At 39.7% G+C, this 16,211-nt stretch overlaps 1 protein-coding gene across 3 annotated transcripts in view; it reads right to left on the bottom strand.

Annotated features, from left to right (window-relative positions):
* Positions 1-652: 652 nt before the first annotated feature.
* Positions 653-16,211, bottom strand: part of ZNF292 (zinc finger protein 292) — a 34,479-nt gene continuing 18,920 nt past the window's right edge. For 2 of the 3 annotated variants that reach the window (XM_070733170.1, XM_070733171.1), the window contains exons 7-8: positions 15,287-15,428; positions 653-8,723 (exon numbers count right to left, since the gene is read on the bottom strand). In XM_070733170.1, the coding sequence (XP_070589271.1) occupies positions 1,590-8,723; positions 15,287-15,428 (7,276 nt within the window). In that variant the 3' untranslated portion in view covers positions 653-1,589. Of the gene's footprint in view, positions 8,724-9,973; positions 12,606-15,286; positions 15,429-16,211 lie in introns of those variants that run through there. The other variant, XM_070733172.1, reaches the window with a different exon arrangement.

Raw genomic sequence — 16,211 nt, 5'->3', positions numbered from 1 at the left:
ACTAGTTCTAAGAGGAAGGTAAGGGGTAAACCATTTCTGCAAATCTTGCCAAAGTCAGGATTTAAGACCGACTCAAAGAAAGAAAGAAAGAAAAAGCATGAGAATTAAATTTAGGAACATTTATGAGACTTTCTTCTGTTCTGTTCTATTGTGGAGTAAGGAAGAAAAGTTATACTTTATCATTCTGACCAATATATAACAAACAATTTGTGTTTCTTGCCTTATCCTTCTGGGAAAGAAGACTATATATGGCCAATTTTCAATCTCAAAATATGACCCATATGGCAGGATGAGGAAAAGACTGGCAACTATAACTAAAGTATTTTCTGCTAAACATCAAACTCCATGTAGTTATTAACTAGTACATTGGTAGCCTCAAATATCTCAATGGATATATATTCGGCAAGAAGAAATTTAGTTCTAGTTGCAACTGGGAATAAAGAAACTGTCTTTTGTCTTCTGAAGATCTTATATTTGAATAGCACATTTACGTTTTAATGCTACTTTGAATGCATATTGCAAATAAATATAAAGGTGGTAAATTTCAAAATTCATTCTTTAGAAAGCACCATCTACAAAGCAGTGCTATAGAAATTACTCTATACACCAATCAAAAATTTCAAAAGGAAAAAGATTTTTGTAAGATAAAATGTAAAAAACAAGAAATGAAATGTGATTTTATTTAAGGCAATACTGGGCTACTTCACAAATCACCAACTCAAATATATACACTGCTCCACACTACTAATTTTCTAGAACATTCACGGTGGTTTGTTTAATACCAAATGGTGTTTAAATTTTCATTGCCAGCAAAGTATTAAAATTTTACATTTCCATCATTTTATGGAAGTGGAAGTTTTTGATCTGATTAAAAGCAATGCATATGCAGTTTTGGAAAACGTTTTGAGTTAGCTACATATAAATACTATCCAATAATATTGGACATTTGCAGTTACAAATACAACTGTGTCAGTATGTATTTTAACCATTTAAATGTGATCTGATAACTCTCTCCTGTACACACAGTTTAGGCAAAATAAATTGGATATGATAAACTCACCTATTGTAGTTTTTACTTCAAAAAGATTTAAGTTTAAAAGAACATTTTAAAAACTGGATCACTTAGTTACAAATTAAAATTCTGAATATAAATGTGTCATTTAATATTTCAGACTTACAGACTGCCATTTGCAGCAAATGATTTACAATAATAAATATATACAAAAATGTATCTACAAATAAAAAGTACTGTTATATATGAGCAGTGACCCGGCGAAAGATACCACAGACAATTCACAAAGATTTCAGTCATGGAAAAGGACAAATTTTGATAAAAAATTGAGGTTTTGTTCAATTATTTACAAAACTGAAACAAAGATTCTGTTCCAAGTCCCATAGGGATAAAAAATAAATTTACATGACAACTGTCATGAACTTGCTAGGTTTAAATTCACTTCAACAAAACAGAACAAAAACAAAAAAAACACTTTAATAGCATCATGCTCAATGGCTTCCTACTCAAAGTTTAAAAAATGTGATACAGATATACATTAATGATCAGAACAAGGAGCCCGCTCATATTACCTGAATTATTTTGTAACCTCTAGTTTTGCTTCCCAATGTCCATCAAGTCTTATTAGACTGACAATAGGTTTCATTTCCTGAAGCTGCCTCAATACATGCTCAGTGCAATCTTTAAAAGTCTTATCTAAAACTATTTTTACAGTACCACTACACTGAAATTGTGATGGATTAGCAAACTGTACACGAGTTTCACTTTCTGAACATGCTCGTTTTCTCGCAACAGAGTTCTTTTCATGAGACTTTCTTGAGTGAGAATGAGAACGTTTCCTGGTTCCGCAATTATTGTAACCCCCCCTTTCTGTGTTTTTCTTCTGCTTCACTGCAGATTCTTCAAGGAATTTGAGGAAAGATACTTCAAATCCCATGGGCTTAAATGAACTCCAATCAAAAGTCGAAGACTGTTCTTCAGCAGTTTGAATAGAAACAGCACTTTCTTGTTCTCTATGTACACTGCTTAATTCAACAGCCAAGATTTCTTCCTGCTTTTCAACTTTTCTCTTTTTACTTTGGGATATATTTTTTTCTTTGTTTACTCTTTTAAAATTACTGCTTATGCTTTGCTTTTCTGAAAGAGAAGAACTAGTTTCCTGACAGTCATTATTTACACCAGGGGAGGCCTTTACGTGGTTTTCTGAACTTGCTAGATCCTCATTAATAAGTTTGGTAATAAACAGCTCTGCAAGCTCATCCACTTCATCCTTCTCAGTCTTTTCTGGTTCTTTTGGCATCACCAGCGGAGACAATCTCAAGTCCTCACAAGGGTCTAGCAAGGGTGGCTTCACTTCTTTTATATCACAAACCTTGTCTTCAGTTGCTTCGGTTTGTGAGAAAATCTCTTTTCCTGAAGGTTTTGCATGCATATTTGAGACAATCAAGATTCCCCGATGTTGTAAAATAAACGCTTTAGATAATTTGTGACATTTGTAGTGCCGAATTACATTATTCTCACTTGTAACAACTGATGAACAACCTTTTATCATACATGGATATTGTACAATAAGTTTGTTACTGCATTCAGATAAAGCATCATTTTTTGTCTTTACTGAAAAAATATATTTTCCACATTTTAAAGAATATGTTTGATTTTCATCCATTTGCCCTAGTTGGAAGTTTCTGTTTCCTGCATTTATTGCTTTTCTTCGCTTGGCTCTAAATGATATTCTGTTTCCATTCTTTCCTGTCCTGTATTTTAATCCTTTGTATTTAATTTTCATGTATTTCTCCTGATTAGCTTTAATTGATATATTTTCCTGACCTGGTGTTAGGAATCGCCTAGGCCTTATTAAATGATCTTTATGCCTATCATTATGTTTATTAAAAATGTGCCTTAGAAGATTAGATCTTGTTGCATAAATACGATCGCAACCTTCACAATCACATTTGTACATGCAATCTTCTGTTTTGCTTTGCTTTATTTTTATGTCATGGTCTGTCTCAAGGTGAGTAATATAATTAACATAAGTTGTAAATGATGATTTACATTCAGATTGATCACAGAGGAATCTTCCAACATCTGAGGATGACTTCATACTACCAATTTCTTCAGGCGTCATCTCATGAAGTTTCATATAGTGCTGGATAAGACTAGTAACTGCTTGAAATATTCTAGAGCAATTTCTTACTTCACATCTGAATTCTTTCACAGTTTCAATCGCATCACTCTCTTCTTCCTTAACAGTCTCTTCTTCTTTACTTGGTTCACTTTCTTCTTCTGCCTCCAAAGAGAATAATGGTAAGTCAGATTTATGTATAGCTTGATAATGGAGAATCAAATTTTGTTGTATTGTAAAAGCTGCAAAACAACCTTGATGCACACATTTGTAAGGTCTATAAGGATTATAAGTAGTGGGCAATTCTAAAGGCTTGGGAATTGGCTTTTTGTTCTTTTTTTCTTCTTCTTTCCTATGCCTTCTGATCTTACGTAATTTGGGTTGCCCTTGGTTATTTTTAAGTATGGATATATTATGAATTTCCAGAGAAACTGGAATTATTTGAGAGGGTTTTTCCAATTTTTCAGATTTATCAGAAGTATTTTCTGGTATTGCTACTTCTGGTATCAATCTTTCTGGAACCTTCATAGATTCCATGACTGGTTCTTCCTTCAGATCAAGCTCCTTAGTCACGTGTGACTCTCGTTTACTTTCTATTAACAAAGATGACATGTTTCTTACTTCATTAGGTTTTGGTAACATATTTAGGGTTTTGCTTTGGGATCGTCGTCCATATGGCCTTTTTAGCTTTAATTTGACCATTTCCTCTGTTGTAAAATGATGTACCAGCTGGCAGTGCGCCCGGAGGTTAGAATTTCTTGTAAATGTTTTGGGACAGTTAGCAACCACACATTTAAATGGAGCATACTTTAACTGGTGTTTCTTGATTTCAAGAATCATTTCTGCAGTATACTGATGTATTTTGCTATAGTGCTTAAATAATGCATCCTTTGTCATGGCACTATAATTGCAACCTGGAGTCTGGCATGTAAATGGCTTATTAACTTTTTCAACAAGTATTGGATGAGTTTCTGAAGTTTTCTGGACAACAGGTGTGGTTTCAGGTGTTACACCTGGAATAAGGAGTTGTGGCATTAATGTACTTGCTGGAAGACAATGAGTTATATTATCTGGTACATCATTTGATGTTTCACTTTCTAAATTCAGCTTTTTCAAGCCTTCTAAAATTTCCATAAGTTGAATATCATCTTTATGACAGACTTCGGGCTCATGACTTTTAACAAGAGCGATATTCTGTGTATGTGTTATACATTGTGTAGAATTAGGTTTGGAGAGTTGCGCAGGGTTTTCAATAACACATTGAGCAGTATTGTTTTGTGGGCTGTGTATTGCTTCAATGGATATCTCTTGAATTTCACTTTTAACTTCTATCTTCTGAGAATTCATAGCTGTTTTAATTATTTCAAGAGTTTTCTCAAAGTTCTGAACAATGTTATCATTTGAAATCACAAAATTGGACTTCTCTGGAATACAACTTTCCAGAGTAACCTGAGAATCACCATTTTCATTTTTCAATGGCAAGGGAAAAATTCCTACAAGATTTTCTTCACCTGCCCTTAAGTTTTCTTTGATATCTGCTGTTAATTCACTGTTAACATTTTTAAATTTCTTTGAAATATTTTCCACTAATTCTTGTGTTTCACTATTTGCTATTATATTTGACTGAAAATTTTCTGTTGTTGTTTGCATATTCTCTTCAACATTTCTAGTGATAAGCCCTAGACCTGCTAAATCATTAACTACCAACTTTTGTGAAATGTGAGGTACAACCAATTGGACAGGTGTTTTCTTCCTTTTCTTTGAACCATTGTTCTCTTTTTTAGTCAAACTACATACCTCTGAATTTTTGATGCTACTTATGACTGAAACACGTGGAAGATTGTTTCCCAAATTATGTGTTGTGGCAACAGAATTAGGAACCAGATGTGGGCACAAGCCATTTTCAATAGTCTTACGTATTAAATCATCTGAAAACACAGGCAAATTGTTGCATTCTTCTGATGAAATTTTGGTGCTAAGTGTTCTGTTTTGGTCTGTGAGCAAGGTAGATGGGTTGCAACTTGTTGGTAATGAAGGTGATATGCCTGGATTTGGTAAAACTGTTGCATTTATTTGTGTGGTGTTAGTAACACAGTTGGTAGTAATTATATGTGGTAATGTATCTGCAGAGTCAAAAGTGCTTGGGATTCCTGCAGTTTCCAAAGCTTGTTTGATAATTTCATTTCCTTCCTCATTTTCATTTGGATTAAAACCTGCCATGTTCGTCCGTGGAAACAAGTTTTGCAAAATGGCAGTTGGCCTATTTTCATTCGCAAGCAGTTGCAGAAATGATGGCTCTTTAAAACATACATCTGGATTGTAAATTGATTCCTGTTGCTGTTGTAAATTTAAAGCATTTGAAGAAAGAATCATACTTGCAAGTAGGGAGGATTGTCCATTAAGCTGTAGAACTTCAGGGGAAATTTCAGATTCATCCAAAGGTTTGCAATAGGATCGTTTAGACAGATGACCACCAAGCGATCTAGGATTGGAAAAAACCCTGTAACATCTACTACAAATAAATTTGCCATCCCTGATAATTGCTGGCCATTTTGCCCGCTTATTATGCTTTGGCTTTTTGTCTTTTCCATTTGCAGCTCGCCTGCGATCCTTTTTTGTTTTTTCTGATATAGGAGGCTGCGAAGTGGTTTCACCAAAGTTATTTTCATTATTTATTTGTGAAGGAAAGAGAATGTCAACACTTTCCTCTTTTGAAAAAGAATTTGTATTTCCTTCTAGTTGGGAGGAAAAATGATTGGTATTTTCCATTTGTGAGAAGACAGAACTCGGACTATTGTGAGCTGGGGAAGGAAAAAGAGAAATGAGCCCATTTTCTGCTGGTAAAGGAAGAAAAGGATCAGAACCACTGTCGATGTTCAGAGGCATAACTGGCTTTTCTAAATCATCCATCTGTGAAGGTAAAGTTGCACTAGACATACTTGCCAACTGAGTGTTTAAAGCATTTTCTGATTCATTTTTAATATGAGAAGAGAGACCAACGTTTTCCACTATTGGTAATAATGAGTTAGTTGTATTTTCCAAGCGTGTTGGGAAAAGGACATTTGACAGTTGCTGCAGCTGACTTGTGCAAGTAGGATTTAAGATGGTTTTGGTTTGTTGAGGAAAAGCATCATTAGCAGGAGTAGATGCCTGTGATGGTAAAAAATAAACTGGTTTGTTATCATTTGGCAGGTTTTGCAAATTTATTTTTTTACTCTTCTTATTCTTCCACTGAATTTTAAATTCAGCATATTGATCAGGGTGTACTGTCTTCATATGCTTTCCAATGCTCTGACAAGAATTGTAGATTCGCGTGCATCCTTCAACCTGGCAAGTAAACCTCTGAACTGGAGCTGCCAATGGTACAATGGGTAAAAAGGCAGTGTCTACAATGTTCTGGGTAGAAGCAAGTGGAACTTCTCCTACATTCTTCAGAGACTGATTATAGAGGTTAACATCTGGCCCAATGTTCTCTTCAAGCTGAGGCTTTGGAGAAAACAAATTCTGACACTCTAGCTGATTTTGCCTGCTGAAGGATGTATGGCTACTCTCTTTTTCTTGACTTTTTGTTGCAAGAGCATCAGCTTCAAGCTTGGCTGAGTTCATGGAAATGATTTGAGGGTCACCAAGACAACCATCCTCTTTCCCTTCATGGAAAACAGAAAGGTCATTGCAAGTATCTTCAACTGTTGAGCACAATGCATGGATGACAGATGTACCAACATCTATGATAGTATTATTTACAGGAGGTAATTTTCCTTTTTTTGCCAAGTTCTCTCGAATTTTTTGGCCCAGAAGAGGCATCAAAACATTGCTGGCTGGACCTAATGATTCTGTCCTTGCTACAGTAGTCAAATGTTGTTCCCTACTATGAACAGAGATTGAATTAGGCTGCTCCATTACATTGGTTGATAGTTTTGTATTTCCAGACTCAAGTGATTCATCGTGGATCTCATCTGTGACATAATTTTCTACTTTGGCACAGTTATTTACATTACTGTCAGGTGGTAGCACCAGCGCCTGTTCTGGATATACTTCTTCAGTATTTTCATTATTTTCTAAACTCTGAGAACAGTTACCATCACCATCAGACTGTAATATTTTTTCAGATTTAGTGTGATCTTCAATATGCTTCTCTAATTCATTCTGTGAGTGATAAACTTTTCCACAACCTGCAAGTTTGCAGGTGAAAGTATTATAGTGCTGAGCTTCATGATCATAAAGCAAATATGCTTCTGAAAATACTCTCCCACATTTGGGAAACATGCATCTTGCCCTAAAGACTGGGTGTTCTTTTCTGTGACTCAAAAGTTCAGCATAACTATTAAAGCTAGCCTTACACTTAATCTGTATACAAATGTAAGGTTTGATACCACAGTGCATTTGTAAATGATCATTAAGATGGGTAACACTTACAAAATGCCGTCTGCAGTACTGGCAAATTACTTTTTTGCTCTGCATTTCAAGAAAGCGTTTAGCTTCTTCATTATCTCTGTGACCTTTTACGTGGGCAATCAAATTCTTGAAGTATTTAAAGCCTTTTTTACACAAGGTAACGGGGCAGGTAAACTCATTGACAGGCAATGGCTTTTGAACTGGAATCACTTCTGGAATGTAAGGTTTGTCTTTCTCATAATTTTCATCATCTGAGCCATCGTTGTCATTAAAAACAATGAAGTCCGCTGCATAAAGACTGTTCTTTTTTATGTGTCGTTGTTCTTGCTTTACTAAGGTATTGTTCTTTCTGTTTATACCAGCGGTTGTTGTTTTGGGTGGCCTCCCTAATTTTCTCAGTGGTTTCATTGCAGCTAGTCTTTCCTTACTGGATTTCTTAACATGTAGTGTTACATGAGGAACAAAAGTCTCTTTAGAATTAAAATTTTGTGCACATATTGGACAACTATAAATCCCATCCTTGTAGTGCTTCTGTGCATGCCTGACTATTCTATGTCCAAGAAATTCCTTATCACACAACACACAATATTGCATGTATGCCTGCCAGTTCCTGAACCTAGCAGATATGAATCCCCTCTCCCTTAATTTTTTAATTTCTCTGTTTTTCTGTTTCTTATCTCGAATGCCTCTGAGCAAGTTTGTAGCTTCATCGAAACATCCAGAAAGCCCATTTGCTGAAGTGTCTTTGTTCTCATCTTGACAGTCCTCTACCTTTTCATGCATTTCACTATCGTTCAGTTCATCTATTGAAGATACAATTGATGCCTCTTCTCCCATCAATGCTAGACACTGACGTTTTAGCATTTTCCAGTCCCAAAATTCTGGATCAAAAGGCCACTGAGTTTTTAATACAAGTAAAAGCTCACAGCGTAATGAATTTGGAATTGGAAGGTTTTCTTCATCATATTTCTGGTCAGGCTGATTATACAACATTTCTACGGCATAATATGCATCCACAGTAGGTTCAAGAAGAAATTCACTTAGTTGGCAAGCACGTTTAACTTCTAAATCATCAGGCATTAAGCAAGATATTGTCTTGCAAATGGAAATTTTGACTTCTGTATTCTCACTGGCTTCCAAGCGTAATGCCTTCACACAAAGTTCAATACAGGTTGCAAGACCAGCAGCATCAATCTGTAGAGCAAAAAATAGATATTGTAAATGTAAAGCCAGTTCCTAAATATATAAATGCATGCATGCTTAGATTTTGATTTCAATTAATTTTGCATTAAGTAACTATAACATTAGGAATTCCCAGTGTTAATTACCTCAAAGGGGGAAATGCTAATTTCAAATTTTCATTTATTTGGGGTTCATACTCATTCTAATATCCTTAATTTTTATGTAAAACAGTAACTTTGTTATAAGAAATATAGATTTCAGCAAGGTCTTTGGTTTATCAACAATATTCCATTTATGCAAAACATCACCAGGAAATATCAATTTGAGATTAAAATTGAGTCAGTAGTCAGTATTAATTGATAAAGGTAAATTCCACTCTTGAAAACCTATTCATCTTACAGGGTTGTTGTGGGGGAAATAGAAGGAAGAAGGAATGTTGGATATGTTTGCTGCCTTGAGTTATCTGTAAAAATAATAAAGGCAGGATACACATAAATAAATTGTTTCCAGAGAAATGCAAGGAGAAATGTGTTTATGCAACAGAAGATTGATACTGAAATGTGCCCAATGGAATGGGAATACAGTACAACTTTTAATTTAAGTCAGTGCTTCCAAAACTTGGCTAAATTATCTACATTTGAACAAAAATGGATTTTTTGGGGGGGGGGGCATTACTCATCACAACAGGGACATTTAAATTGACTTAAAGATTACCATTTGTACTAAAATAGATTTGAAAATCTCCCAAATTATTCCTATTAAGATAAAATTGATGAATTTACCAATAGATAATTGATCATTCAAAAATCATTTAATGGTATTGCTTTTATATCACAGTCCTCAATGAAGACCATTCATTCAACGACTGTTCAGAGTTATAATGGAAGTTAAGTATGACTGGTTTGATAAGACTTTTTGATAAATAGTTTGAATAATGAAGTAAAAGGTATGGGCAGCATTGGTTTAAGTAAACAACATGAGGCATAACACTGGCATTCCAATTCAGTCCACGGAGTTTACTTCCTGTAAAAAGTTGATAAGTACATTTTTCACCAAAGGAATATTGGAATCTATGGATTGTGAAAGAAAAAAGTAATAAAGCTCTCACATAAGACAATTATCAAATTTGCTATCCAACAAAAGATATACCTGAAGTTGTCCAAAGGTCCCTAGCTATATCTTCCATCTAATTGCTAAAATAATTTATTTTAAGAATTTTATCTTAAGAGACCATAACACATTAAAAGGTGCATTGGTCTTACCTGATATGCCTCTTCTCCTAGGGTGGCGCTAACCTCCAAGAATGGGATGACACTGTCCCTTCAGCCAATGAGGACTGAGTCTGACAAATTGTATATCTTCGTCCTCTTGCCTCGATTCCCCCTCTTTGATGAAGGATGATAGTCAGACTCTGTGTGTAGCTCCCAAAATTAAACAAACAAGATGATCACAATTTGATGTCCCAACCAGACTAACTTTGGGTGGGATTGGAGGTTAGCTGCACCCTACAAGAGGCATATCAGGCATGACCAACACCCCTTATCCATAGTGGGTGGAACTAACCCCCAGAATGGGAAATACCAAATCAGTCTGTCCATTGGGAGGGCTAGGTCTGGCTGGCTTCCTCTGTCTGTGGCACCATATATTGGAGGACCCTGCAACCAAATGATGCCTCAGCAGATGCAAAATTGTAGTGGTGGATAAAGAGGGTCATGAGACCACCTGGAAAACCTCCTCAATGGATGCTTGAATAGACCAAACAGCCGTCGTTGCAGCACTATGGGTATAGTGCACTGTCACTCTGGTCAGCCATGGTAAGGACTGCAGGTCATAAACCTCTGCAATCATGCTACACAGCCAGTGCCCCACAGTGGTGAAGGATGCCTTCTGTCCCAACAACGTGGGTTGAAAGGAGACGAAAAGTGCCTCTAATCTGCACAGGATGGAAGTGCGCTTCTAATAGTGAGCTTGTGATACTATCTCACTAATGAGTGCTAAGGATTGGAGCAAAAATTGGGCAGGACAATTTCCTGGGTTCTGTGAAAAATAAGAGTTTATTTTTGGGACAAACGTGTGGTCTGGTTGGAGATCTACTTGATCAGAATGAAATATACAGAGGTCCCCCCTGACAGACAAGGCGGCAAGCTCAGAGATACTCCGGATGGATAGGGCCCCCCATCAGAAACAGGAGAACCTTTGAGAGTCCCATGTTGGGTGCTGATGGATGACGGGAGGACACAAATTTACAGCCTCTTTCAAGAACCTGTGCAATAGGAAATGATGACACAAGGAGTCCAGAAAACTGCATGACAAAACAGAAGAGTGCGCCGCCACCTGACGTTGAAGCATGTTGGGGGAAAGATCCCTGATAAGGCCATGCTGTAGAAATTCGAGGGTGTTGGTGATGGATAGATCAAAAGGGGAATAAGCAGCAGGAGAAGGCTTTCCAGGTGGCTGCTGAAAGCGACAGAAGGTTCCGTTCTATCCACAGCCCCAGGAATCTGGCCTCATCTATGAGATGATGGGACATGGTGCCTCCCTGCCGGTTGATGTGGGCCTTTGCAGTCACATTGTCTGTCAGTACCACAATGTGCTGACCGGCCACCAGATGTTTCAGGTGCTTGAGTGCCAAGTAGACTGCATGTTGCTCCAGTCTGTTTACGTTGAGCTGTGCCTCCATCGGAGACCATGTGCCTTGAACTAGGATCAACTTTGCATGGCCCTTCCAACTGGACATGCTGGCATCGATGGTGATGGTGACTTTGTGGGGCTCTAGAATGTAGCAACCCTTTGCGATGGCCACCAATGGAGCGAGTGTCAGACGGTGGATGGAAGCAGGACCCTGGATGTCGATGTGCTATGTCCCGACCTCTGAAAGGGCAAGAGAAACTACAGCAAGTCTCTGGAGTGCAGGTGAGCCCAAGGGCTGATATGGATGGCCCAGATATTTTGCCCAGGAGCGAGAATAGCAGCTTCAGGGGAATCCTGTGTTTCCCCAGAACTTCCTGAGTGTTCGGAAATACTGTCCCAGTGTTCCTGGGAAAGGTACAGCATGCACTCCAGAGAATCAACAATGGCTCCCAGGTGGGTCGGTCTAGTGGTGTCCGACAGGTGGTTCTTTTCCTTGGGGTCTGAGGGTGTTAACAGTTACCCGGACATCCTGCACCACTTGGTGCCTGGACGATGACTGAATGAGGGTGTCATCCAGGTAGCATTGGACATGGATTAATCTCAAATGAGTGGCCAATGCTGCCAGCACCTTGGTGAAAACCTATGGCGCTGAGGAGAGGCCAAATGGAAAGGGTCCTATACTTGCAATGCCAACCTGCATAATAGAAGCAGGGGAATTTTTGATGGGAAGATCGAATCAGAATATACAGGTAGACTTCAGTGAGGTTAATCGAAGCAAGGAGGTTCCCCCTTCCAGATGTCACCTAATATAGAGTGAAACGTGCACATTTTAAACCTCTTATATACAATGTATCAATTTAGACACTTCAAATCAAGAATTGCTCTCCATCCACCCGAGGATTTGGGGACCACAAACAGGATAAAATAGAATTCCTGTCCTTGCTGGTCCACAGGCACCTGCTGAATAGCTCGAATAGTCAGCAAATGCTGGATGGCAGCATCCATGAGAACCCGTTTGTCATGGTTAGAAGACACAGGGCATCTAATGAAAAATGAGGGAATGGAAAAGAATTCCAGGGAGAGCCCAGATGAAACAGTCCCTCGAACCCAGGCATCAGAGAAATAATGGTTTCCCATTGGCTAGCAAAAAAGGCGAGGCAATCCCCAATGAGAAGACTGAGCGAGGGATTACTTAGCAGGGTGGAAATGAGCTCCAGCGCCTCAAAAGGGCTGCATGAATTGTCTGCCCTTACTGCCTCTGTCCTGACCCTGATGTTTGTCTGGACTCATATTAGGCCTGAAAACTCCCATACCCAGGACCTTGGTTGAGAGGCCTGAAAGGAGCACCTGTTGTAAGGGGAGGGGCAAAAGGAACTCTTACTGGTGAGTGAAGGGAGAACCTTCCACTTGTCCCATGACTCAATTAATATAGGGTCAAAGGCTTCCCCAAACAACTGTTGACCCCTTAAGTGAGTGGGCACCAGGCACAACTTATGGCATGTGTACGCAGACCTACTGTGCAGCCAATGCATCCTCCTACCCACTACAGTGTCCCCCATGACCCTGACAGTTAAGAAGGTTAACTGAAGGGTGGCATCAGACATGAACTGGGTGGCCAGAAATTTGTTGAAATCTTGGCTGGCTCTGAGCTTGAACACATGAAGGCACTCCTGGAGTTGTCATAGCCACAATGATGTGTGAGAGAAGAGGGAGGAGGGGGAGGTTCAGACAGCCCAGGCAGCTGCCTGGTGAGCCCTTTGTAGCCCCTGCTCTGTCATCCAATCCTAGCAACTCATCGGATTCACCCAGCAGATGGCTGTAAGAATATAAGGCCAAGACCGGGTTGTCAACAGGAGGCAGCTGGCGATGCTGCAACAGGTCAGGTGCCATGTTAAAATACCACTTGTCCAAATGGCTGGGCAAGGGCACTGAAATGGGAGTCTGCCACTGCTGCAGGAGATCTTCAACGAAGACAGGAGAGGCTGAAATCACCTAAGCCTCAGAAGTAGATTCCTCAGAGGGTCCTTGGTAGATGGTGTTCTGACGACCCCAAGGTGGTCAACCCAAAGTTGGCAGCCTTTCTTGCCTTAAACAAAAGGGACTTGAAAAGGCCATGGTGAGAGAGGCCCAAAGAAACGGGAGAGGAGGTGGTCAGAGGTGAGGCCCCCATCATCAGAAAGGTCAACTTTGCCCTCCTCTAAATTAGATTGAGACCCCAGGAATTGATCCAGGGAGTAGTAGTCATAAGACAGTTCTCCAGTCAGTGCACTCCAAGGCAGAGGTATGGTCAGAAGGGTCAGTTGTGTGGGCGGCAGAAACCACTGGCTTGGCTATCTGTTGAACACCCACCTCAACGCCTTGCTTGATCACGGCCACTATCAGGGCTTGCATATTAGGGTCAAGCATTGCTATTGTCAATGGGGCAGTAATCCCAGCAGCCATCGGAATAAGGTTTGTGGTGGGCTGGGGAGTCGGAGCCCCCAAAATCTCAGGGCAGGGTGGAACCTCCCAAATGTCCTTGTCAGTGAGGCTCAGATTTGGGTTGTCTAAGGACATGGATTCAGATGGATCAAGAGATGCCACTTCCTCTTGAGCACCCTCAAGGCCACTCCTAGTTGCTTAAGTGGGCCTCTCTGAGCATCTCCAACTATAGGCCTGCTTGCCGCAAGCGGACCTGGTGCAAATTTTGTCCAATGCTTTGGCCCTGCAGCATTCATCCTACTGGCTAGCCCTAGAGACCTTGTCTGGCACAGCCGAGGCTGAGGTATGTGGGGGGCTGCCCACATGGGTAGAAAGGCTGGCTGCAGCAAGAGAGGCTTCAGAAATTGAGGCTGCAGTTATTAAACGTAGGCTTTTTTGAGAGCGACCCTTGTGCTTGCCCTTGCCTGCCTTTGCCATGTTGCAGAGTTTACCACAGGAAAGAGGTAACAAAGGCAAAGTGGCTTACAATGGCCACCATAGCACTCAAAATGGCTGATCCTGACTTCCAGGAAGACAAGATGGCCACCATGCCCCCAAAATAGTTCCAGCTACAGAAGGATGGCCTTGTTGCTGCCAAAATGGCTGCCACCTGAAAGGGCGGGTTCTGGCTGCGATGTCCAGTGACGAGACAGCCGCTGTGGTCTGAAATGCACCATCTGAAAAAAGGAGCGGGGTGAAAGGGCAAGCCCTGGGCAAGCTCCATTAGTGGGAGGGTGGTGACAACAGACAGGCAGTCAAGAGGTGAGTAATACCGGCCTGTGAGGCAAAAAACCTCTATGCTGGAGGCCAGTGACAGTCATGCAAATGTGATATGCTGCTGTGAACCAGTCTTACTGTCACCCTAGGCCAAGCGGTAAAGAGCGTGAGAGCTCTCCTAGATGGTGGTTGCACGAGCACAAAACTCCAGTAACACTTCAAAGAATTGAACTCAAAGCAATGGTGTTGGGCCAGACTGCAACACCACAAAAGGAACTGGGCAAGGAAGGTGGAGCGAAGCTCCCAAGGCCAACTTGAAGGGGAAATCCCTCTTCGATGACCTTAGGCTCGACGCCCAGGTGACGAAGAGAGCCGAAATCCTCACTGCACTCAATCAAACGATGACAACAACCCAGTTAGCTGGGGAGAACTCATGGTAGTTAACTCGATGACTGCTGGAATAATCCTCAAAGAATGGGAATGAGAAATATACGCGTCCTGTTCAGACCAAGGACTGAGTCAAAAAGGGGGAATTGAGGCAGGAAGAGGAAAATATACAATTTGTCAGATTCAGTCCTCATTGGCTGAAGGGAGGGTGTTATCCCATTCTTGGAAGTTAGCTCCACCCACTATGGAGAAGAAACTAACATCTTCCTGTCTGATAAAATCTTATCTAACTTCACATAGGATCTTAACATTCAATGTGAATTCAATTGGCAGATTTATTTTAATTTCACATTGTGATAAAGAATCTTATACATACTTACCTCAGAATTTATTATTTTAATCAGGAAGAAAATGTGGTACACAGTCTTTGTTAATACCGATAGTTGACGGCATCTCTCCAAATATATTTGTGTAGAAGGTTCTACCCTTTGCTGTAGTTTACTCCAGAAAAGAGTCAGTTCCCTGCAAACAGAATTTTACAAAAAAATTAACTGTATTAATACTGAAATAACACAGAATTAGTTTACTAAACTAATTTTCAATTATTGGGAAGACAGGGGTACAAGAGGAATGCTCCAGTACTATTACATGTATTATTTATTGCCATTAAATGCCACTTTTCAGAAAAATAAGTTTATTCTTTAAAATCACATCCAATAAACAGAATATCTAATGTCTATGACATCCTCTGTCTGGTCACCAGCTTGGTAGTGGAGCCATTCTTGTCTTGGGGGACTTTAACCTCCCTGTAGTTGGGCCATGTCTAATAAAGTCCAATTTAGGATCCCCATAGTAACAATGGACTTGCCCAAGGTAATCTGGGCTCCAACATATATAGGCAGTCAAGTCAGACCTTGTCGCTACCAAAAAACTGTCACGCTGTGGGTTGACAGCCTACAAAGACATCCAGAAACATCCAGTAGTTAAATAGTTAATTCTTGTTTGTTATTGTAGCTCCTCCCTTTCTATGATGTATCACTGCTTTCCTCACTTCCTTTTCTGTACAGGAAGAGAAGGCAGACCACCATCTTACTTTCTAGTCTTTACAATGTGAAGACATGTTTTATGCCTCCTCCAGGCATTATTATAATTTTTTACTTTTCTAATAAAGTTAACTTCGTTTTGAAGGTCTCCTCGTAGCTCATTTCCGTGGTTAGTCTCATTTCAGCTCACGCAGGCTGAACCCACATGAGTCTTTTCCACGACAAAAACATTTATTATATCAGCTGAATATGAAAAGTACTA

The sequence above is a fragment of the Erythrolamprus reginae genome, chromosome 1 (assembly GCF_031021105.1).
Source record: "Erythrolamprus reginae isolate rEryReg1 chromosome 1, rEryReg1.hap1, whole genome shotgun sequence".
NCBI classification, from domain to species: domain Eukaryota; kingdom Metazoa; phylum Chordata; class Lepidosauria; order Squamata; family Dipsadidae; genus Erythrolamprus; species Erythrolamprus reginae.
The sequence above is the reverse complement of the archived record's forward strand: the minus strand, read 5'-3'. Positions and strand labels throughout refer to the sequence as shown.